The 24,538-nt window shown below is 36.0% G+C and overlaps 2 protein-coding genes, 1 non-coding gene and 1 pseudogene across 3 annotated transcripts; 2 read left to right on the forward strand and 2 right to left on the reverse strand.

Annotated features, from left to right (window-relative positions):
* Positions 1 to 7,011, reverse strand: part of LOC107815584 (uncharacterized) — a 46,986-nt pseudogene extending 39,975 nt beyond the window's left edge.
* Positions 7,012 to 7,087: 76 nt separating this feature from the next.
* Positions 7,088 to 7,573, forward strand: LOC142171953 (uncharacterized). The gene has a single exon (XM_075235683.1). The coding sequence runs from the start codon at positions 7,088 to 7,090 to the stop codon at positions 7,571 to 7,573; it is 486 nt and encodes a 161-aa protein (XP_075091784.1).
* A 2,989-nt stretch (positions 7,574 to 10,562) lies between these two features.
* LOC142172229 (small nucleolar RNA R71) lies at positions 10,563 to 10,669 on the reverse strand. The gene has a single exon (XR_012701604.1). It is a non-coding gene; the product is annotated as a small nucleolar RNA R71 (small nucleolar RNA).
* Positions 10,670 to 15,790: 5,121 nt separating this feature from the next.
* On the forward strand, positions 15,791 to 16,378 carry LOC142171954 (uncharacterized). The gene has a single exon (XM_075235684.1). It carries the CDS (start codon positions 15,791 to 15,793, stop codon positions 16,376 to 16,378), a length of 588 nt encoding a protein of 195 aa, XP_075091785.1.
* The last annotated feature ends 8,160 nt before the right edge of the window (positions 16,379 to 24,538 follow it).

A 24,538-nucleotide genomic window follows, 5' to 3' on the forward strand; every position in this document is an offset into this window, starting at 1 on the left:
ACCCTCTCTCATTCACGAATTTACTCATCACTTGTTTTGAAATAGTAATGCTTATAATCTCAAAATAATCTTATTCCCGAACTTTACGTCGATTAACTTACGATGAAACTTTAACATACGTAAATGCGGGATGTAACAGGAAGGAATGATGAAATCCTTGTGCTTGTGTTCTTCCAACTCCTCCTTGGCTTCCTTAGGTCGAAATTGTGTCAAAAGTCGTTCTAAAATAGTGTTTTGATGTATTTAAGCCGCCCCAAAACAAACCTCGGACGAAACTACCCTTTTTAGCGAAAATGGGAAGTCACTCTAATATTTTTGTGCTACCGCGCCGCAACATGCGACGCGCTTTTGGCATTTTCCAGAACATATTAGAAAACAAAATTCTGGGCATAATATTTGCACTGCCGCACCGCCCCATGCGACGCGGCTGTGCAGTTTTCTTAGAGTGAAATCGCTGATTCAGTTTTTAACTTTTAGACTTGGTTCTCGATCCCCAAACATGATTCCGGCTTAATTGCTTGGGCTTCTACTCAGACTTCAAAGCTCCAACTTGTTTGATTTAGCTTCCGAATAGTCTTTACTCGAAATCACTTCCTACAAGACATAAAATACACAATAAGTGCAATAACTAACATTCAAGCTCAAACACAAATAAAAATACAGTAATTTGAGTGCAATACTACGGCTAAAACACGAGCTTCTAACCCACCATCAATTCTTAAAAGTTTTTAAGTTGCATGTAATGATAAAGTTATAAAAATAAGACCAATCATTTTTGGATGTCGCTAGTTAAAAAATTACGTAAATTAAGATTGAATTATTAAAGTGTACCAAATAAATTCATTGTTACTGATATATTAAAAATTGGAAAAATACTTTTGAATTGGGTCCGAGGTGGTGGACATAGTCCATGGTCCAATCCCAGAAAGCTGTTGGGCCGCGAGTAAACTGTCTTGGTTTGGGATAATATCACTTTATGTCCAGTATAATGAGGCTCTCTCGGCTTCAAATAACTGTCTTGATTTGGGCCTAATCACGTTGGCCCAAATCACGTTGTATTGGTCCAACGTAACGAAACTTAAGCCCGAGAAGAAACGTTGTTAATTTACCTAACGTTTCCAAAGACAAATGAACTCGGTCATTGCATGGTCAATTTCTGCATCAAGTAAAATTTAAACAACAATGTTAGTTAGTGCTATTATGTAATGAGTTTCATGAGTTGTAGCAAGAAAAATACCAGAAGTCATCTGCCTAATAAACGGTGCTCTTTGAATTACAGTTAATTATGAGTCAATTAGCTTCTCGTGTTTAAGTCCAATTTCTTGACCACTAGTTCTTAAGTGATTAGATTAAACTTCTTAAAGTGATTGCTAAGATACTACTCAGAAAACACTAGAAAAGTAAGTGGAAAGACAAAAAGGGTAAGGAAATACATTAAGAAAAAAAAAGTTAAATGCTTAAAACTATGGAATACATTAAAAACTGAAGCATTATGATGTGTGCCAATAGTTGGAAAGTGTGTTTCAACATTTTAATTTAATAAAGCACTGTTCTTCGACGTATGAGCTCAACTTTTATGTCACGACGAGTTTTATTAACATCAATTCATTGCTAGAGACGAAAGAGCAAATGAAATCCATTTTTTCCTACAAAGCACCACTGGCTGTTGTCTTAATAAGCCCCCTCACATCCAAAATATGAAAAGAGCTAACGAACAGAACAGTTCCCCACACGACAACACTAAAATTCTATGGACAACTTCCCTTTTCTCCCTCTTTTTTTCAGTTTCACATTAATTTTTCTTTGAGAATACTAATAGGAGTAAACTGATTGCTGAAGTTTGACCACTGGTCAGCAGGAGTACTTTCATTTTAGATGTCTTCTGTCCTTTGTTTTCGTCCCTCGAGATATTGAGGATAATCAGTTTCAAGGCAAATGTTTGACACTCGAGCAACTTCGTTCCTCGCAATCAAGGGTGCACCCTCCTATATTCTTTTGTTGGTAGTTTTTGACCCGTATGTAATCAACATATAGTCCTAGTAATATGTAAGTGAACAATTATTTTCTCTCAAGAAAAAAAATTCTCTAAAAATATGGTATATTATGGATTCAAATATAATACTTGTTAAAATTTTAGTAGGGTTTTACATATAAATTCATACTCCGTGTCAAAAGGTTATGAATTCAACTGTACACGTAGTCGTCTGTCATCAACATATAGTCCTAATAATATGTAAGTGAACCCTTATTTTCTCTAGAAATGTGGTGTCTGATACCCCTCATGATTAATTTACATTTACTTCAAGTTAATCTATTAAGACATATAAAGCGTTCTCTATCAAAAGTTCTCGATTTTCAAAACTCAAACCAAATACCTTTAGAAAAAGGAAGAATTACAACCGTTCTACCACTACTATGTGGTATATGTAAGTGACAATTGCCTAATCCAAGGGGGAAACATCTTTAAAGAAACCCCAAAAATAATAGGAGTGCAGTAGAAGCACCTTGAAATGACATGGACACACGTGGAGCACACAAATAAAGAATGCCATTGGAGAGAATAGGAGATCAAATTAGGGGACCAGTTGACATAACTTTGTGCCACAATTGGAGCCGGCAAACCCTCAATTGTGTTTTTCTGCACAAACGACCAAGTCAATTTTGCAATCATCTCCTTAACTAAGGTTTGGGTCATAAAATAAGACCCTCCCACCTATCTTATTTTTTTTCTAATGGATGACGAGAAAGTTAGTCACCAAAGTGGGGTGATGACATGGCCAAGACCCCTTATTGGAAAATGAAAACTATGGAAAAGAAACAGGTTTTACTTTTTACCTTTTCCAACATTTAAACGCAAGCAATGATGCTTCCCAACTGAAATCCTAATCCATGAAAAAAGTCTTTTGTTTAGAAAAGAAATTTAAAAAGTGGGGTAAAGATAAGAAAGGTCATCCCCTTGCTTTTGTGAAAGTCGGTGCAATTTGATCATCTTCCTTTCCTTTTCTCCTTTTTGCCCTTTGTTGAAAAAGATCCAAACCCCGACATGTCACTAAGCTATACTTTCTTACTTGGACTCTTTGTCCTCACGCTAGGCCACAACCACATCATCCTTATTCATATTTCCTCTTTTGCCCATCCACATCCCCTGTTCATGGTTGGATTTGGGTTTTTCCCTAAAAAGAAATCAAACCAAGTAAGTCAATTTTTCAAATATTGGAACCAAACCAAACCAATTAAGTCGATTTTTTATCGATTTGGTTTTTGTCGGTTTTTCGATTTTCTCGGTTATTTATCTGTTTTTTTTTAAATATGAGACATATACTACCAAACGCATATTCCGACGACTACATTTTTAACGTAACGCTATTAAACTAATTGCTCTTTGAGAAATCTATCATTTACCAAGATATATTGATGATAATTGACTCAAATAGTGATGAATAATTTAAGTACTCAATTAAAAATCGATTATTTTAATAATGAAATAAATTATTATACTTTGCAGAAGAAAACTACTAATCAAACTAAAAGACAAAAAATTAAATTATTATAATAGCAAAGAACTAGACTAAAAATACAAATGACTAATATGTACCATAAAATTTCATAAACTTTATATAAAAATATACATATATATAGGTGTAATAATAAATTTAAATAGCTACTTTTACAGTCGGTTTGATTCGGTTTTTTTCGGATATTTTTTTATTAAAACCAAAACCAAACCAAATTTGATCGGTTTTTAAAATTTAAAACCAAAACCAAACCAAACCTAAAAAATATCGATTTTTTTAGTCGATTTGGTTTGATTTTCGGTTTGGTTTGATTTTTCGGGTTTTTATGAATACCCCTAAATCTCATGTAGTATCCAGAGTGCTTTTTATATTAAAACTTAAATATAGTAGGTTTTAAGTCGAAACTATGTGTTCTAAAATATTCATTTAATGATATTTATATAATTCTATGTTTAATATTAGCATAGGTTAAGTTGTTAACTGGGTTTTGACTTGTAAAATAGGTTAACATGTTAGAGTAATAATTAAAAGAGCAAAGTCACCTCTAGCCTCCGTCAAAATTCTTTATATTCAGTGACCATATATATATATATATTGACTATTATTTTAATAACGACTATACAATTTCCAACACACAAGCTTCCCCACTCCCTTCTCGCACCTATTCCAGCAGATAGCATCGTCTCCCAATCCATCTTCTAATCTATAAGGGAATCAGGCTGCAGTTGCCATATAGGAAATTTTGAGAATCTGAACTATATCTTTTTTTTCCTTTTTGTTCTCTCTTGACGAGAAGTGCTAACTTCCCTCCCCAAAATAAGAATATTTGCCTCACTTTTGGATTGTCCCAAATCAAGACTTTTTAACAAAATTTATACTTATGTGTTTAATTATACTCTCTGTTGAAATTTACATCAATTTATTTCTTTTCAAGTTTCTTCAAATTAATATTCACTTTATCGTAATCGACTTTCTTGAGAATGAATATTACATGACTTCTAAATATTAAAATAAACTAAAAATCTAAAATTTTACTCCGCCTTCTATCCACATTTTAAACACTACGTTAATAAGCTCATTTTAAGTTTACCTTTTAAAATTGATAACTCATATAGAAGTTAAAGAAACACAATTTGAACTTTACGAGAGGGAAAAAAAGCTATATTCAATGGTGTATTTACTATCTGCATTTCATTTTTTAAATGTTTAATATACATATATACCTATTTGGGTATATTCCTAAAAGTGTGTGGACCGGAAATTTATCAAAAGGTAAACTTGTCAATTTTATTTAACTTCATCGGAGAATGATTAAGCGTTTACTTTCAAGTAATTGGACGTTAAATGTGTTCAATACACTAATGGAATCAAGACTTATGGGATTTAAAGGACTTAATTTCATGACATACCTTTTACAACTTTTACAATAGACAACTCCTTTTTAGACCATTCTTTTTTTTAAAAAAAGATGAAGAATAAATTGTGAGCTCCGTTTGTTTATGGTCAGATTAATACAAGATTCTCATTTTCTATCATTCACGTTATCTCAAAACATATCACTTTTTATCATCAGTAGAACAGTATTTTTCTTTTCCTTTATCATTATAGCAGTTAGGAAAACTTTATAAAGTGGAAAAGATATTCTGCCTTTTATGGATATGATTTTCATGTATAGTAGATGCATTATTTTTTCACAAGTGTTTTGGAGTAAATATTCCAAATTGATGACAAGAATTTTAAGAAGGTACGGAACAAATAAAAGATAGGTCCTCACACCTCAACGGAGCACAGTGCATACAGCAGTACAAAATAGAATATGAGGTAGAGCTGAATTCATGGAAATTTCCTAACCAAAGCTTTTTCATTATCAACAACAACAATAACCCAATATAATCCTACTAGTGGGTAGTGTCAGACCTTACCCCTATCCTGGGGAATCCTACTAGTGGGTAGTGTCAGACCTTACCCTTACCCTGGGGTAGAATGACTGTTTCCGATAGACCCTCGGTTCTCTCCCTTCAAGAACTCCCCACTATGCTCTTGGGGTGATTCGAACTCATCATCTCTTCGTTGGAAGTGGATGATGCTCACCACTAGAGCAACCCACTATTGTCAGCTTTTTCTAGATTATAATATATTATTTTATTATTGTAAACTATTAGTATATATAATTATATATATGTTACCGTTGTTATCTTAACCTGATAACATAACATATTAATATTGTCCATGTACACTTTATTTATTTAATGAAAAAATGTTTAATGAACATAGTTTAATTTTTGTAAATGGATAATACTAATATATATTTTTACATATTAATAATTTTGTGAATGAGAAATATTTATATATAAGGAAATACATATTAATATTGTTCATATACAAATATTAAACTTTGTTCATTAAATAAACGTGGAAAATATAGATAAAAGAAAACCTTATCCACCTCCCTAAAATTCTGGCCTCCATCATTGCCAACTTCTACGCTCCAAATTCCTCAATCCCCCACGGAATCAAATGCCTATAATACCAAATCATTGGCGGGTCCCTATCTTGTCTCATCCCCCATCTTTTTACTAATATCTCTAGCACATCCTTCGCACGTGACAATGTGTTTCTCTTTTTCCTTTTTTCCTTTTTCCTTTACCTTTTACTATATCTTGCGGGACCTATATTATTATTTTCCTTTTCTTTTGATTTATGATAATGATGCTCACGCTTTCGACTATTTTATTGGATATTTATTATCTATATTAGTATATGTTGTGTAATATGTTCTTTAAGACTTAGGCGGATAGAATAATTACCCACTATTATTTTTATTTTTTTAAAACCATATGCGTACAAGAACATTCTCTATATGTATGAATTTGATTAAATAAGCCATCAATAGCTAATCCAAAAGCTCTCGGCGTATGATAGAGTGAAAATACTATCGTACGCCACCACCATCGGAAATGTCGCGAGGATGACCTCGGAAACCTGCGATAAGCGCGGAATTGAAGGAGATACCATTGAAAGGACCTATAAGAAAGACTGTAGAGGAATTAGATAAGGTAATTACAGATGTAACAGGAAAAAGCCCAATGGAACAGTGGTCAACCCTAACTGCAAAGGGGTTAAAGACCCCTCTGACAATGGAGGGGAGCTCAAATTCAGTACAATCAGTGCAGAACAAGAGTGCAACTATCACAGTTGAAGGACCAAAGCAACTAGGAGGTGAAAAGGGACCGGAAACATCTGGTGCATAGAGGAAATTGGAATTACCAACACAGCCGGCAGAAACGACAAAATGGAAGAACCTTTTCGCTGAGAACAAGATGACTTCGAGAGGTATGAATTTATAGTACATAGCACATACTATTAAGAATGGAGTCAAAGTTGCAAAACTAGACAAAGAGGTGGTTGAACGAGCCACTGAGCGATGGAAAATGGCCTTAATTGTGTATGTAATAGGAGATACTCCTACTATAGCTGCTTTTGAAAGATTTGTCATATTTCAATGGAATTTTGTTACTAAACCTACAATATACCTGCATAAGGATGGGTAATTTGTGGTCAAATTTGTTGCTATGGATGATAGAGATGGTGTTCTTTATTCAGGGCCTTACATGATGAATAGCAAATCAGTTATTGTTAAAATGTGGAATGCTGATTTTGATTTTAATGATGATGGACTGAAGACCATCCCACTATGGATTCAATTTCCAAATCTACCACTGAATTGCTGGGAGGATGACTCATTGAGCATAATTGGAAGCACATTGGGAGTTCCTCTATATGCTGATGCTTGCACCAAAAAGGTAGAATGTATAGCCTATGCTAGAATTTTGGTTGAAATAGATATCATAAGGCCACTTCCCAAACAGATCATGGTGGAAGATCCAAATGGAAGGGAATTTGAACAGGAAGTATGGTATGATTGGATGCCTATGTACTGCAATAAGTGCTTGCAATTGGGGCATGTGTGCCGGGAACCACAGAACAAAGCTATGCCAAAACAACAGAAAGGGAGATATCAGAAGCCTCAACAATTGTGGAAGAAGATAAGACATTAGGAGTGGGGACTACAAAGTGTTCAGGGCATAATAAAGGTTGCTATACCACAAACTCAAATACACGGTGTGAAGCTGAAGGGAAATGAAACTATACATCAACAAAGTCTCTCAAAAGGCCCTGATATACCTACAAAGGAAGAAGGTTGGTAGACTGTCAAGAATAAGTCTGTTTCAAAAGGGGCCAAGAATGTGGAAAAGAACCTAGGGGTGAGCACATCTAATGGGTTCAACACTCTTGCACCTTCGAGCTCTCAAATGCCAGCACCAGTAAATCAGACAAGTACCAGAGGTATGAATAGCATGGAAGTGATGCAGGATACAAATGACCCTTTTATACCAAGATAAATATATTAGCATGGAATGTTAGATGCTTGAATAAAGTCTATAAACATAGAGAAATAAAGTAATATGTTAGAGAAAATAAAGTAGTTTTGATAGAAATAATTGAGCACAAAGTGAAGCAACATATAGCAGGGAAGATTATTCAAAAAATTACTAGGAATTGGAAGTGGACTGACAACTATGTAGCAAGTAACTGGGGGAGACTATGGATTCTGGGGGATCATGGGATACTGGATTTTACTATACATAGATTTTCCACACAGCTGATCAATGGGAAGGTTCTTATCCACCGAGTAAAGAGAGAGTTCTGGATATCAACAGTATATGGACTGCACACTATTGTCCATAGAAAGACCATGTGGAAAAAGTGATGGTAGGCTAGAAACTCGTATTTTAGCTGTAGTATTGCACTCAAATTACTGTATTTTACTTGTGTTTGAGCTTGAATGTTAGAGTATTGTACTTATTGTATGTTTTATACCTTTTAGGAATTGATTTCGAGTAAAAATAATATTCGGAAACTAAATTGAACAAGTTGGAGCTTTGAAGTCTGAGTAAAAGCCCAAGCAATTAAGTCGAGATCACGTTCGGGGGTCGAAAACCAAGTCTGGACATCAAAAAAATGAGAAAACGAATTCATTTTGAGAAAATTGCACTGCTCCGCGGGCCTCATAGCGCTAGTGCAAGTTTCCTGCAACGTGAAACAAAACTCAATTTTCTGGCCAACTTTATACTGCTGCGCCGCATGGGGCGGCGCGAGGTGCGGCGCGACAATGCAAAAAGTGTCTAGAAATGAATTTTTGGCACATTCTGGAATTCCCTACATGCGCGCCACTTGGGGCGGCGCGGGTCGCGGTGCGGTAGCACAAAATATTAGAGTGACTTCCCATTTCCGTTAAAAAAGGGTAGTTTCGTCCGGGATTTATTTTGGGGGAGGCTTAAATACACCAAAACACTATTTTAGATGGACTTTTGATACATTTTCGACCTAAGGAGGCTTGGGAAGAACACAAGCATAAGGATTTCATCATTCCTTCCTCACTCAAGATCCGAGTTTGGATTGAATTTATGTTTTCCTGTACTTTAGTTATATTTGTGAAGAACTTCTCCATGTCTATGGAATAGGTTCTTTTGGGTTTTGATGGATTTGGTGTATTGATGATTATTTGTGGATTATAACTTTATTTTTATGTATTTGAATCGTTTTGGAAGATTTAATTGTTGCATCTATATTCACTAGTTCATGTAATTGAGAGAGGCATAACTTGTGATATCTTTTCATTATATTATTGGTTGAGTTCATAGATTCTTCTAAGTAATCGAAGGAGGCTAGTTGAATTATTGATTAAACCTAGTTAGGAAAATAATCGAAAGAGATTTTCCTAAAGACCGATCCACTACGCATTCTTGCACATTTTCACTGGGCTTAAATTGGTTCATCTCGTGAGGTTAAGACTTAATCAAGAGAGGAGTTTTTGCTGAACGTTTGAACTAATAATAGAGTGAATTCGAAAGACTCACTTGAATATTATAAGTGAATTATCTAGATTTAGATTCCGAACAATTATCCTACACTTATCCTGTCAAAAACCTATGCTCTCCCACTAATAACCTTAGTTGCTTATTCCTTGTTTCGATAGTCACTAGTCAATACCTGTAGATTTTAGATTATTTGTTAAATTTTATTATTAATCATATAAATCTCAACTGTTGATCCTCCTGGATAGCAATAAAGCTAGAAACTACGAGAATACTATTTAAATCTAATCTCTGTAGACACGATATTATACTATACTATCTTTGACTAGCGAGCACAATTTAAGTGTGTGTTTTGCGCTCGTCAAATTTTGGCGTCGTTGCCAGGGATTGGCAATCTATAGTGTTTGAAATAGTTTGTAGTACTAATTTAGGAATTTATTTTTGTTCTTACTTTTATTTTATTCTTCACGGGTTTCTCCTCCGTGTGCAAGCAACAAGATAAGTCCGTGGTGTATGACATGATCTTCTTGTAAAGAAGTAATACCCTACAACTCGGAATTGGAAAAATACTTGCAGGAACTGATGAAGGAGAAAGCATTCACCGTAAAGTTCTTGGGGCAACCTTCAACCCAAGAACACATGGCTAATAACGATGACAACGAGGTAGAGGCAGTTGCAAGGATAACAGTTGAGGTAGCCCGTAGAGCTGCTGAGGAAAATGTCGAAGACAATAGAGGTCAAAGATTCAATCTAAATCGACCCTTGATTGAAGACCAGTTCGAGAATGTGGTACCAAGGCCTAGTAGAGCATTGCGTGACGATGCCAGACCAGTCTACAATCAAGGATTTTCAAGTGTTAGACCACCTCCAATTGCAGCAAATAATTTTGAGTTGAAGCAAGGTTTCTTCAAACAATTCAAAACAGCTGCATTTTCAGAGGGAAGATGAACGAAGATCCAAACATGCATCTGATAGACTTCGAGGAGATTATGAACACCTTTCAATACAATGAGGTGTCACAAGATGCATGTATTTAAGGGCATTCCCTTTTTCACTTAAAGATGATACAAAGCAGTGGCTTCGAAGCTTGCCAAATGGATCATTTAGAATATGGGAGGAAATGACCAGAAGATTTCTTGATAAATATTTTTCCTCAGCTAAGACGGCCAAGTTTAGAAGAGAAATCCATAACTTCTGCCAGAAAGAGAATGAAACTGTTTTTGAAGCATGTGAGAGGTTTAAGGTGATAGTTAGAAGGTGTCAACATAGCAGAATTGAACTCTGGATGCAACTCCAGGATTTTTGGGATGGATTGACAGCAGCCTCGCGTAGAACATTGAGCAATGCAGTCGGAGGCCCTTTTATGAAGAAGGCTCCAGAGGAGATAGTTACAATTCTTGATGAGCTATCCGAAGATGTGAATCAGTGGCCCTCTGAGAGTGTGGAAAGAAGAAAATCAACTGGTGTTCACCAAGTTAATGCTACTACATCTGTGCAAGTACAACTTGGTGCTATGGCTAAAGAAATACGAAAGCTAACTGTAGCTTCGATGCAAAATGTACACCACGCAACTTGTAATATATGTGAAAGAGGACACCCTACTCATGAGTTTCAAGCCTCAACTGAGAAAGTGAATGCTGTAGGAAACTATACTTTTAATGCAATGGGTCAGAAGCACCCTGGCTTTTCATGGAGTTCACCTGGGGGTACTGCAAATGCATGGCAACAAAACAACCCCAGATTCCAGGAACAAGGAGCTCCAGGTTTTCAAAATAAGCAGAGGCAACGATATCAATCTCCACAGTCGAATCAATCCAGCATGGAAGATCTTATAAAGACCTTCATAATCAAGACAGATGAGAGGCTTGATGCACAAGATGCCACTATCAAAGAATTGGGTACATCTTTTTGAAGCCTAGAAAAACAGGTTGGGCACTTAGCTACTCTAATGTCTGAGAGAGTTCCAGGAACACTCCCGACTGATACAGAAAGAAATCCCAAAGCGGCAGTAAATGTTTTAACTTTGAGAAGTGAGTAAAAGTTAAAAGATCTCACCCCAATCCAAAAGGATATGAAACATGAAAAATAAAGCGGGGAGCAACTGAAGAATAGTGTCGAAAAGAAAAAAGAAGGAAAATTGAGAAGGGAGGAACCTGAGGCGAGCAAGCATATGCCTGCGCTGCCTTTTCCCCAAAACCTAAGTAGAGAAAAGCTGGACAAGCAGTTTGACAGATTTCTAGATGTGCTGAAACAGGTTCATGTAAACCTACCATTCATAGAAGTGCTCTCACAAATGCCGGCTTATGCCAAATTCTTGAAGGAGAGCCTGACAAATAAGAGGAAAATAGAGGAGACCTCAATGGTCAAGCCCACAGAGCATTGCAGTGCAATATTGTAAAATAAACTCCCACAAAAGTGTGGAGATCGAGGGAGTTTTACCATACCTTGCTCTTTAGGCACTGCTAATTTTGATAAGTCTCTATATGATTTTGGTGCCTCAACTAATCTAATGCCTCTATCTATTTACAAGAAACTGGAGAAGTAGATTGGAGAGATAAGGTCTGCACTAATATCTTTGTAGTTGGCAGACCAAACGACTCTAATACCCGAGGGAATAATTGAAAATGTCTTAGTTCGGGTAGATAAGTTTATATTTCTTGTAGATTTTATAGTGGTGAAGATGGAGGAGAACAAGGAGGTACCCCTCATCCTAGGAAGACCATTCCTAGAAACGGGTAGAGCAATATTAGATATACATGAGAGAAAACTCATGCTTAGAGTGGGTGAGGAGACTGTGACTTTTGAGATGAATGTAAAAACAGGGGTGAAAAAGGAGAAGCTAGCTGCTAGTGTTGTGTGGAAAGTGAAGGGCGTGAAAGAGAAGGTTGAACTGAGTGAGAAAGATAAGTGTGGGGTGTACCCCAAGAAGGCTGAGAAGAAGCTATCTGCATGGATGCGTACACTAGTTCGGGCACGAGGGATGGAGCCCAACTTCGACTAAAACCCCGACTAGATATTCAGAGAAATGTTCCTTACCTCTTACTCTTTATTTGTGTGTCATAGGGATATGCCACAATTTAAAGTGGGGGGTGAGGATGCATATATATATATATATATATATATATATATATATATATATATATATATATATATATATATATATATATATAGAATGTATAAATGTATATGTGTGTTTTTGTAATTCAATTGATTGGAAATTTTGACAATTTTGACTTTTCCCGATAATGGATTTCCTCGGTTGTCTTCTTGAGGGATTAAAGTTGAAGAAAATCCCCCTTGGTTTTTCTTTGTGTCGCGGTTCTTTTCAAGGGTTTTGTTTAAACGAGGTGTAGTTAGTTTTATTTTTTTAGGAGTAGAAAATCTTGTGCTGCGATTTTAAATGAAAGCAATATCTCTTGACTTTATTATGCCTTGAGAATAGTAAGTGCTTTAGTTGTGACGCTTATGCTTAGTTTTTGACTCTTGTATAAGTATCTTAAATTGTATGATCTTAACTTTGCTTAACTGCTTTGACTAGAATATCTTGATGTGTCCTATCGTGAGTGAGTTTTGTGCCATGTGTGTATGAGGTTTTGTGTTATTCTGTGCATTGCATTTGATATTTAGAACTTGCCTCGTGTGTTTGCAAAGCGAAATAGTAGTTTTATTCAGTACTGGAAGTGATATAGGCATTTCTTTGTTGAGCTAGTTATATGTTGTTACCCATCTAATTGTTATATATCCTAGTTAACCCCTTTGAGCCTGTAATTCTATTTCTTTGGAAATCATATTACAAGACTTATCCAATTGTTTGAATTGACCATCTATTTGAACCTTCTTATCTCTCACGAGCACTTGAAATTGTTATGAACTTTGTAAAAGTTAAAGTGTGGGGTGTTGGTTTGGCTTTTGAATGGAACTATTGAAATAAGAAGAAAGGTGCATTGTTTTGAAAAAAAAAAGAGCAACTTGAATTGAAAAAGGAAATGAAAAAAATAGTTGGATGGTTGCGAAAAAAGATTCCTTGATAGTGGTAATTTTTGATGTAATTGTGCGTAAAGAAGTAAGGAGTTGAAATATATTGACGTGAATGTGGAGTTATGGTTTAACATAAGTGTGGGTTTTGAATGGTTAAATTATATGTATTAAAGTGCTTAGGTAGGTGTAGTCATACTTATATCCAAATGTGTCTTACCCATCCCACAGCTTACATTACAACTAAATAAAGTCCTACTTGATCCTTGACTGAATGAGCTCAATTAGTTGAGTAGTACATTACGGGCAAGCTTATGGTACGTCTCATGTGGCACATGAATTTTATTTCTGAGAGTGAGTTAATTATTTCTATCTTGAGTTCCTAATTGTTCTTGAACTTTATTATGTGCGGAACTATTCTCTATTGATTGTGTGAGGGCACACGACTTGTGAAGGAAATGTAATCTCTATCGCTTCTATGTTAGAGTAAGTGACCAGGTTTTTGAAGATAATGCATGGTGCTTTTGAGTCAAATTTTGAGGCAAGGACGTTACGTGAGAGTGCTTAGTCTATTTTAAATATTCTTGGCATGATGCGTTAGGGAAGTTGTCTGATAATAAGGTCGTCTCTCTGTGAAGTGCAGTATGATTGCTCGAGGATGAGCAATGGTTTAAGTGTGGGGTGTTGATGGTAGGCTAGAACTCGTGTTTTAGTCGTAGTATTGCACTCAAATTACTGTATTTTACTTGTGTTTGAGCTTGAATGTTAGTGTATTGCACTTATTGTGTATTTTATGCCTTGTAGGAATTGATTTTGAGTAAAAATGATATTCATAAGCTAAATCGAACAAGTTGGAGCTTTGAAGTCTGATAAAAGGCCAAGCAATTAAGCCGGGATTACGTTCGGGGGTCGAAAACCAAGTCTGGAGATCAAAAAAAATGAGAAAACGATTTCACTCTGAGAAATTTGCATTATCGCCCCGCGGGCCTCATAGCGCCAGTGCAATTTTTCTGCAAAGTGAAAAAAACTCAATTTCTAGCCAAATTTACATTACCGCGCCACATGGGGCGGCGCGATGTGCGGCGGGACAGTGCAAAAAGTGGCTAGAAATGATTTTTTGGCACGTTCTGGAATTCCCTACATGCGCGCCGCATGGGGCAGCACGGGTCGCGGCGCGGTAGCACAAAAATATTAGAGTGACTTTCCATTTTCGCTAAAAGAGGGTAGTTTCGTCCGGGTTTTTTTTGGGGGCGGCTTAAATACACTAAAATACCATTTTAGATGGACTTTTGACACATTTTCAACCTAAGGAGGCTAAGAAGGCTTGGGAAGAACACAAGCACAAGGATTTCATCATTCCTTCCTCACTCAAGATCTGGGTTTGGATTGAATTTATGTTTTCCTATACTTTAGTTATATTTGTGAAGAACTTCTCCATGTCTATGGAATAGTTCCTTTTGGTTTTTGATGGATTTGGTGTATTGATGATTGTTTGTGGATTATAACTCTATTTTTATGTATTTGAATCATTTTAGAAGATTTAATTGTTACATCTATATTCACTAGTTCATGTAATCGAGAGAGACATCACTTGTGATATCTTTGCATTATATTGTTGGTTGAGTTCATAGATTCTTCTAAGTAATCGAAGGAGTTTAGTTGATCATTGATTAAACCTAGTTAGAAAAATAATCGAAAGAGATTTTTCTAAAGACCGATCCACTACGCATTCTTGCACATTTTTACAGTGCTTAAATTAGTTCATCTCGTGAGGTTAAGACTTAATCGAGAGAGGAGTTTTTGCTGAACGTTTGAACTAATAATAGAGTGAATTCGACAGACTCACTTGAATATTATAAGTGAATTATCTAGAGTTAGATCTCGAATAATTATCCTTCACTTGTCCTGTCAAAACCCTATCCTCTCCCACTGATAACCTTAGTTGCTAATTTCTTGTTTCGATAGTCACTAGTCAATAGCTGTAGATTTTAGATTCTTAGTTAAATTTTATTATTAATCATATAAATCTCAACTGTTGATCCTTCTGGATAGCAATCAAGTTAGAAACTACGAGAATACTATTTAAATCCAATTCTTGTGGATACGATATTATACTATACTATCTTTGACTAGCGAGTACATTTTAAGTGTGTATTTTGCGCTCGTCAAAGAGATGACATACTTACATAATATGTTAGATGGACCTTGGATTGCCATGTGAGATTACAATGCTATACTAAGTTTAGAGGATAGATATAATGGCAACCCAGTTTTGGAGGCAGAAACTAGGGACTTCTCAATTTTTTGCAAGACACAGGAATTACAAAGCTTAAAACAGTTGGCAGAGAATTTACTTGGACCAACAATCATGTACATAGCAGAATAGATAGAGCTTAAGTAAATACTAGATGGATGATTGACATGACACAGTTAGAGGCGATACTTCATGATCCTTCTTTCTCTGATCATACTCCAATATGCTTATACTTTGAACAAGGCCAACAACCTCCTCCAAAACCTTTCAAATTCTTCAATAACCTAGCAGATCATAAGGATTTTCCTAGCCTAGTCAAGAAAACCTGGGAAGTTAACATGCAGATCCCTGCTATGAACAAAATTTGGAAGAAGATGAAGCTGCTGAAACAAGGCTTGAAGAAGCTAAATGTTGAAGAGTGCAGTAAAATACTTGAAAAGATTCAAGCTACTAAAAACAAATTGCAACAAGTACAACGGGAAATGAGAACAACTGATCACTCAGAGGAATTAAAAAGCACTGAAAAAGATTTGAAAGAGAATCTGGAGAAATGGGTAATGGTAGAGGAAAGTATACTCAAGCAGAAGTCAAGAATTCAGTGGTTAAATCTAGGTGATTCAAACGCTACTTTTTTCCATGCAAGTATCAAGAATAGAAATGCTCAAAAGAAGATCACTAGATGGCTCAATCAGGCAGGAACATATACACAAACTGAGGAGGAGGTGCAACAGGAGATAACTCAGTTCTATAAATAGCTTCTGGGATCATCAGCAGAGATAATTCCATCTATAGAACCTGAGGTATTGAAGAGGGGAAATGTGCTGACAAGAAGCCAACAGTTGAATCTAATAGCTCCTGTTTCAAAAGAGCAGGTCTTCCAGGCTTTGCAAAGTATAGATGATTCTAAAGCCCATGGTGTGATAGTTATAATGCATTATTCTTTAAGAAGGCATGGGGAAATATAAGGGAGGAGCTAGTAGAGGCTGTTCAAGAATTCTTCAAAACCTCCGAGCTATTTTAGCCTATTAATTGTACTGCAGTGACTTTGATACCAAAGGTTCAGAATCCTTCGAAAGTATCTGAGTTCAGACTAATATCCTGCTGCACCACCATCTATAAGGTTATATCCAAAATTATCACTGGCAGACTACAAAAGGTAATGGATTATTTGGTGGATAACTGCCAGTCAGCTTTTGTACCTGGTATGGTGATATCAGATAATATCATACTTAGCCATGAACTGGTTAAAGGGTATAACAGGAAGTCTATTTCACCAAGATGTTGTATGAAGATTGATATGAGGAAGGCTTATGACTCTTTGGAGTGGTGCTTTCTAGAATAAATTCTAATGCAGCTAAATTTCCCTGAGATTTTCATCCAATGGGTCATGAAGTGTATAAAAACAATATCCTATTCCATTCTCATTAATGGTAATCCTAATAAGACATTCCAAGCAAACAAAAGGACCCAGATAGGGATACCCTGTGTCTTCCATCTTATTTGTACTTGCTATGAAATACTTCACAAGAGTTCTGAAATGGCTGAAGGATAACAAAGAGTTCATATACCATCCAAAATGTGCAAAGCTGAACATAGTACAACTTGGGTTTGCAGATGATATCCTATTGTTTTGTAAAGGTGATATGACATTAGTTAAAGCTTTGTATACATGTTTCAAGTTGTTCTCAGGGGCTTTAGGTGTGGAGGCAAACGTGGATAAAATAATGTGTATTTTGGTGGAGTTAACCAGAATCTGCACCTTGAAATTCTTGACCATCTAGGATTCATAAAAGGGGAACTTCCTATAAGATATCTAGGGGTTCCTCTTAGCACAAAAAGGCTGTCCATAATCCAATGCAAGACCCTCATTGACAAGATGATAGGCAGAGTTACAAGCTAGAATTCAAAGCTATTGTCTTATGCAGGGAGATTACAGCTGATTAGAAGTGTCCTCTTTTCAATACAGACATTTTGGTCCCCAATTTTTACTCTACCAAAGAAGCTGATTCAAATGATTGAGAGTGTCTGCAAAAGATTCCTATGGACAGGTGGAGTGGAAGTCTAAAAAAGGGCACTGATTGCTTGGGATAAGCTCTGTATTCCAAAAGTAGCTGGTGGTCTCAACATAATAGATATTCAATCCTGGAACAAGGCTGCTATATGCAAATTACTTTGGAATATATTCACTAAGAAGGACAAGCTATAGGTGAAGTGGATACATTGCTACTATGGGAGAAGAACCGCTTTGTGGATGAATCAACCTAAGCAACCATCTTGGATTGTACAGAAGATCCTAAAAGCAGCTAAATACCTAGAAGAAGTGGAACTACATGAGAGGGAATTTGAACAAATAAGGAACTTCTCTATTCAAAAAATGTACATGAAGATTCGAGGAGAGTACCCTAAATGCTCTTAGAGAAGACTAATATGTAACAACTATGGTGCTCCTAGATGGGTGTTTATATTGTATCTAAACTTACAAGGGTGATGGTAGGCTATAATCTCGTATTTTAGTCGCTTATTACACTCTAATTCACTGCACTTTACTTACATTGAGCTTTAATTAGGCGTATTTTGCACTTATTGTGTGTTTTATGCCCTGTAGGAGTGATTCCGAGTTATGTAGATGTTGTGGCATGGACTCATGCTATTTTGGAGCTTTGACGTCTGAGTAAAAGCCCAAGGGTTAAGTTGGGATCGTATTCGGGGATCAACGGATGATAATGCACTTTAAAAACGAAACGAAGAATCGAGCAGGCACACTGCGCATTGTCCAGTCAAATGCACATAACATTTCGCTCATAAATCCGTTTGGGCTCCATAATATATCGTTTGAAAGCTATTTAAAAGGTCTATAACTTTCATATTTTATGTTTTCCCAAATTCCCAACTTACCACCCAGGTGCGCGACCAAGTGCGCGATCGAGCACCTGGGCGTGCACTTGGGGCAGAACAATGTGCAAAATGCGCGACCAAGTGCGCGAGTAGGTCTCCAGGTGCGCGACCGCGCATGTCCTATTCGGGAAAAGTTTTATTTCGCTAAGAAAAGGGTAGTTTCATCCGGGATTTGTTTTGGGGCGGATTAAATACCCCAAAACACCATTTTTGACAGACTTTTGACATACCTTAGACCTAGGGAAGCTAAGGAGAAGAGGGATAAGCAAGAGCACAGGGATTCCATCCTTCCTTCCTCGCTCAAATCCGGGTTTGGATTGTATTTATGTTTTTCTCTACTTTTATTTCATTTGTGAAGAACTTCCCCATGTCTATGGAGTAGAACCTTTTGGGTTTTGATGGATTTGGTGTATTGATGGTTGTTTGTGGATTATAACTCTATTTTTATGTATTTGAATTATTTTTGGAGGATTTAATTATTGCATCTATGTTCACTTGTTCTTGTAATCGAATGAGGTATAACTTGTGATATATTTGCACTATATTGTTAGTTGAGTTCATAGATTCTTTGAAGTAATCGAAAGAGGCTAGTTGAATCCTTGATTAAACCTAGTTAGGAGGATAATCAAAAGAGGTTCTCCTAAAGACCAATCCATTACGAATTCTTGCATATCTTTACCGAGCTTAAATTGGTTCATACTGTGAGGTTGAGACTTAATCGAGAGAGAAATTTTTACTAAACAATTGTACTGATAATTAAGTGAATTTGAGAGACTCAATTGAATATTGGAAGTGAATTATCTAGAGTTAGATCCCGAACAATTATCTTGCACCTATCCTATCAACCTATATTTTATCTCATTGATAACTTCCTTGCTTACCTTTGTTGCGATTGTCATTAGTCAATAGATTTAGGTTCTTAGTTAATTGTAGTTAGAATTCATATAAATCTCCATTGTTGATCCTCCTGGATAGCAATCCAGCTACAAACTACGGTAATACTATTTAAATCCAATCCATGCGGAGACGATATCATATTATACTATCTTTGACTAGCGAGCACAATTTAAGTATGTGTTTTGCGCTTGTCAAAGAGAGACTGCAAACAAGGGATAGAATAGACAAATGGAGTCAGATAGAAGATATGACATGTCCATTGTGAGCAAGCGAGCCTGAAACATCTGATCATCTATTCTTTAAATGTGCAGCGACATCACAAGTGTGTGAGAGTATATTGGAATGGCAGGGAATCACAAGGAGGGCACATGGATGGTCTGAAGAAGCCAATGGGCAGAGGCTCATGCAAATAGTCATTCAGCGATGTCGAATATGTATAGGCTATGCATGTCTGTGAGTGTTTATCATATATGGATGGAAAGAAATTTGAGGATATTCCAAGGAAAGGCCAGGCCAATGGAAAATATTATACGAGTGATAGCACAGGATGTCCATAGTCGTGGAAATATGAACATGAAGTTAGCTGGGAAACTACAAGATATGAAATGGTACCATAGAGGTTGAGAATATCCTAACTTGTATTCCATCAAGAACACACTGGTAGAGTAGGAAGAAGTTTTTTTTGAGTCTAAGACTTGGGGCATGATGTCCAAGTTTTAAGAAATAGATGCGCTGTAATGGTATTTTGGTTTGTGAAATGGAAAAATTTACTTACAAAACAAAATGAATTTGATTAAGCAAAAATTTGAGAAGGAACTTATTTTCAGATTGATTTTGAGTATTATGCGGTTTTCACTTTGTTTCAAGTTGAGTAGGATAAAAACTGAATACTTGGAGTGCAAGTTCAGTGTGGGGATGTAGGAAATAAAAGTGGAGGTGAAGCTTGATACACAAGTCATCCCCAAGAAAGATAGTTTCAAATATCTTGGATCTGTTATTTAGGGGAACAAGGAGATTAACGAGGATGTTATGCATTATGTTAGAGCGGGGTGAATGAAATGGAGGCTTGCATCTGGTATTTTGTATGATAGGGATGTGCCACCAATTACTTAGGGCAAGTTCTACAAAGTGGTAGTGAGGCCGACTATATTGTATGTAGCCGAGTGCTGGCCAGTCAAGAGATCTCATGTCCAGAAGATGAAAGTAGCAGAGATAAGGATGTTGAGATGGATGTGTAGGCAGACCAGGAATGACCGGATTAGGAATGGAGTTATTAGGGAAAAGGTGGGTGTGGCCCCTGTGGAAGATAAGTTGCGGGAATCGAGGCTGAGATGGTTCGTGCATGTGAAGAGGAGAGACACCGATGCCCCAGTGAGGATATGCGAGAGGTTGATCATAGCGGGGCAGATGAGAGGTAGAGGGAGGCCTAAGAAGTATTGGGAAGATGTGATTAGGCAGGACATGCCACTACTTCAGCTTACCGAGGACATGACCCTCGATAGGGAGTTGTGTAGGTCGAGGATTAGGGTTGTGGGTTGACACGTAGTCGAGAGTCTCTTCTAGTCATACTACTAGTAGTAGTAGTACTAGTCTTATATTATCTTATTCCGAGTTCCTTGTTGTTAGACGATGTGGTATTATTGGCCCTAGTTTTCACACTTCTCTTGTAGCTTCGTATTCCTTTGCTATTACAAGTTGTGCTATTTGTTTCTGTTATCTTATTTTCTTGTCATTGTTATTTTTTATTTATTGTGATTTTTTTATTGTCCGGGGGTTTGTCGGAAATAACCTCTCTTCCTTCATAAGGTAGGGGTAAGGTTTGCGTACACATTACCTTCTACAGATCCCACTGTGTGGGATTGCACTGAATTTGTTGTTGTTGTTGTTGTCGTCGTCACTTTGTTTGTATTAAAATCTTTTGAGCTAGACAGCTTAAAAACTTTTTTTTGGTTAGGATAATATCGGTTAGTTCTCTGCATGGACATTCTTTAATTTGGAAGATTGACTGCTATTTTTCCCTTTCTTCACAAAAGAATAGTAATGCAAGCAACAAGAAGTAAAATAAGTTTAAACGAAAAAAGTTATTAATACCATGATTGAAGGAACTCAAAAATTCATTCAGCTTTATGGACTATTTTTCAAATCTACAAGCTGCATAAAATTTCTCAAAACCATTATGTGTCCCATGTGAAAGTTATAGCGAAAATGTCTAAAAAATAAAATTATAGATGATTATCACTAGAGCAAGGCCCTAGAGGGGAGAAAGTATCTAATTTATAAGCAATTGTAACCAGCGGGGCGTATCTAGAGAATAGTATATGAGTTTCCGGAAACCCAGTAACGTTTGCATAGATCCTGTATTTTTTATTAAAAAATTTATTAAATATTTAACTGTGAACCCAATTATTATTGTATATTAATTTGAGATTGCGACACGAACTCATAAATTTCAAATTCTGGATCCGCCTCTTTGCAACATGCTCTAGAACGGGGAATTTGTAGCCGTACTCTATATTTGAGCCACCTTTTAACCTGTACCCTATTTTTTTAAAATTATTGATTTGGTAGCTATCTCATAAAAAATCAGTAATAATATAACAATTACACCCCTGACAAAAGATATAAAACGATTTCTTCCTCTCCGCTCAGTAACTTTATAAAAAAATCAGAAACTTGTCTAGATTCATCTTCAGAATCACACTTGCATGAAGTTGTTTCACCTTGAAGCTAAAACTTCATGCTAATGTAGCATGAAGTTATTTCATGTTGAAGCTAAGGCTACTGACCCATATAGCATGAACTTGTTTCACATTTAAGCTAAAATTTCATGCTAATGCATGCTGGAGTTATTTATCCTGCATTCTACAGTTTTGCCATGAATTGTATCAGAAACTTCAGTCTAAACATGCTGAAGTTATTTAGTTCATTTGCTACAACTTCAGACTAAATATGCTAAAGTTATTTAGTTCATTTGCTAAAATTTCAGACTAAACACGCTTAAGTTATTTAGTTCATTTGCTAAAATTTCAGACTAAACATGCTTAAGTTATTTATTTTATTTGCTAAAATTTCAGACTAAACATGCTTAAGTTTTTGTCTTGCAGTATGTAATTTTCTAAAGAGTTTTTGCTAATGCATGCTGAAGTTATTTAGTTCATTTGCTAAAATTTCATACCAAAACATGCTGAAGTTTTGTAACGCAGTCTACAGTTTTGTCCTGAGTTTTATCTGAAACTTCAGTCTAAACACGCTGAAATTTTTTAGTTTATTTGCTAAAACTTTAGCCTAAACATGCTTAAGTTTTTGTCCTGCAATTTGTCAATAGTCTTTTATTAAAGAAAGGCAAAATTATCTTTTTTAAAATACTTTTAACAAAAAAATAGATACAGATACAAACAGAAAAACAAAACGGATATAAATTAAAAAGTGACGTCCAAATAGGACGCCCCATGCAATTTTTACCTCTAGAACCCATCGAGTTCTACAAACCAAGACTGTCGTTTATTTACGCTTTGTCTACAAGTTAGGAAAGGAATTAAAAAAGAAGTAGAAGGGGTTTGACAGTTTGTATATGGAAAATGTTTTAAATTTTATACATTGATATCGTAAAATTTTGTTTACACTCTAATGTCATGCAAGAGGAATTTACAAGTAACAACCCATAATCAGAAAACTAGTGACATAAAAATAGGATAAATAACTTCATATATGCAATAAGCTAAAATACATTAATAGTGTAAAAGGTTTTGCACACTAATTAGTACTATATAGTGTATATAAGTTAATTTCATATAAAATTACTCAACAAAGTACATTTATTGCCTAATTATTGAGTGTTTTGAAAATTTCTGTATTGTTTTGAATTGTCGACACAATGTCATTACGTACTTTTTGGACGAAGAAAAGGTCAAAGGCAAGATCGATATTTTATCCCTTTATAGGCACTAAAACTCGTTCATCAGTTTCATCATTTTTAGGGAACAAAGCTCGCGGCGCTATCGTTTCACACTTTTTTCTTAGAGAGATGAAAATGCTTTGCTCCTTACATCATGTTTTATTGCTTTTCTTTTCCTTTATTTTAGCAATTATGATTGAATTTAATTTTCGATAATAAACATAAATAGCTAGCACTTAATTTTTATCTCATATATTGAGGAACTAAAAATACAACCAACTTGGGAAAAAGGATGATAATATAGGTCATTTGCCTGGCATGTAATAATATTCCATCGGAAAACCAACTTTGCATGTAATAATATTCCAACTTTGGCCCTCGAGCTAGGTTGCCCTCGAACCAACTGAGTATATTATTGAGAAGCAAGAACTGAATAACTGAATAAGAGAGCTTAAGAGAGAAAACATAATATATTGCTTTGTTATGCGTTAACCCCCCTACAAAATGATTGGAATCCCCCTTTATATAGTAGAGGAGTTCTACATATGGTACAATTCTAAATACAGAAGAAAATCTTCTGATTGGCTAATCAACCGATCTTGACTTGATATATGCCGATATCTCTGCCACAATCCTCGCCCGGTCACGGATTCCTCGGCTTTCTGTTATTCGACTTAGCAGGCTTCCTTCGATCTCGCTAAATTCTATCCTTCTCGGTCTCGACCTTAGCTGGTCTCGATCTCGATCGATCCTTGAATCACTAACTAGGAAATATTTATTCATGCAACGATCCAATATAACTTGGGATTGAACCTTGGTCTGTCACCCCGGTCTCGATTAACCATACAAAATCGAATAAGAACGATTTTGACCGTATACAGATAGTCCCTTCGTTTTTGGGAGAGTAATGACAAGAAACGATTTGAGCCTTCGATCATGACGTAATCGTCGTGACATAAGCAGTAGAAGTGACAGAAATGTCTCATCGGTACAGTTTCCCAGGTATTTAGTACGTGTCAGTCGATAGTCGGCCACTACCAGTTTTGAACCGTCGTTGTGAAAACGATAAATAACCCCCTTCTTCATTATTTCTAACTTTACTTTCAAATCTTCTTCATTTCAATCTCCATAGTTGTTTGCTTTGTTCAAAGCTTCCTATCTTTAAATTTTTGAGTTTCTTTGCTTGATCTTCCTAAAACACCAAATACTTCAGTCTCCATTCTACTTT

Source organism: Nicotiana tabacum, chromosome 17, assembly GCF_000715075.1.
Source record: "Nicotiana tabacum cultivar K326 chromosome 17, ASM71507v2, whole genome shotgun sequence".
Taxonomy (NCBI): domain Eukaryota; kingdom Viridiplantae; phylum Streptophyta; class Magnoliopsida; order Solanales; family Solanaceae; genus Nicotiana; species Nicotiana tabacum.

Excerpts from the sequence above, each read along its gene's own strand:
- LOC142171954 (XM_075235684.1), top strand. The coding sequence starts at position 15,791 with ATGACACAGTTAGAGGCGATACTTCATGATCCTTCTTTCTCTGATCAT.
- LOC142171953 (XM_075235683.1), top strand. The coding sequence starts at position 7,088 with ATGGATGATAGAGATGGTGTTCTTTATTCAGGGCCTTACATGATGAAT.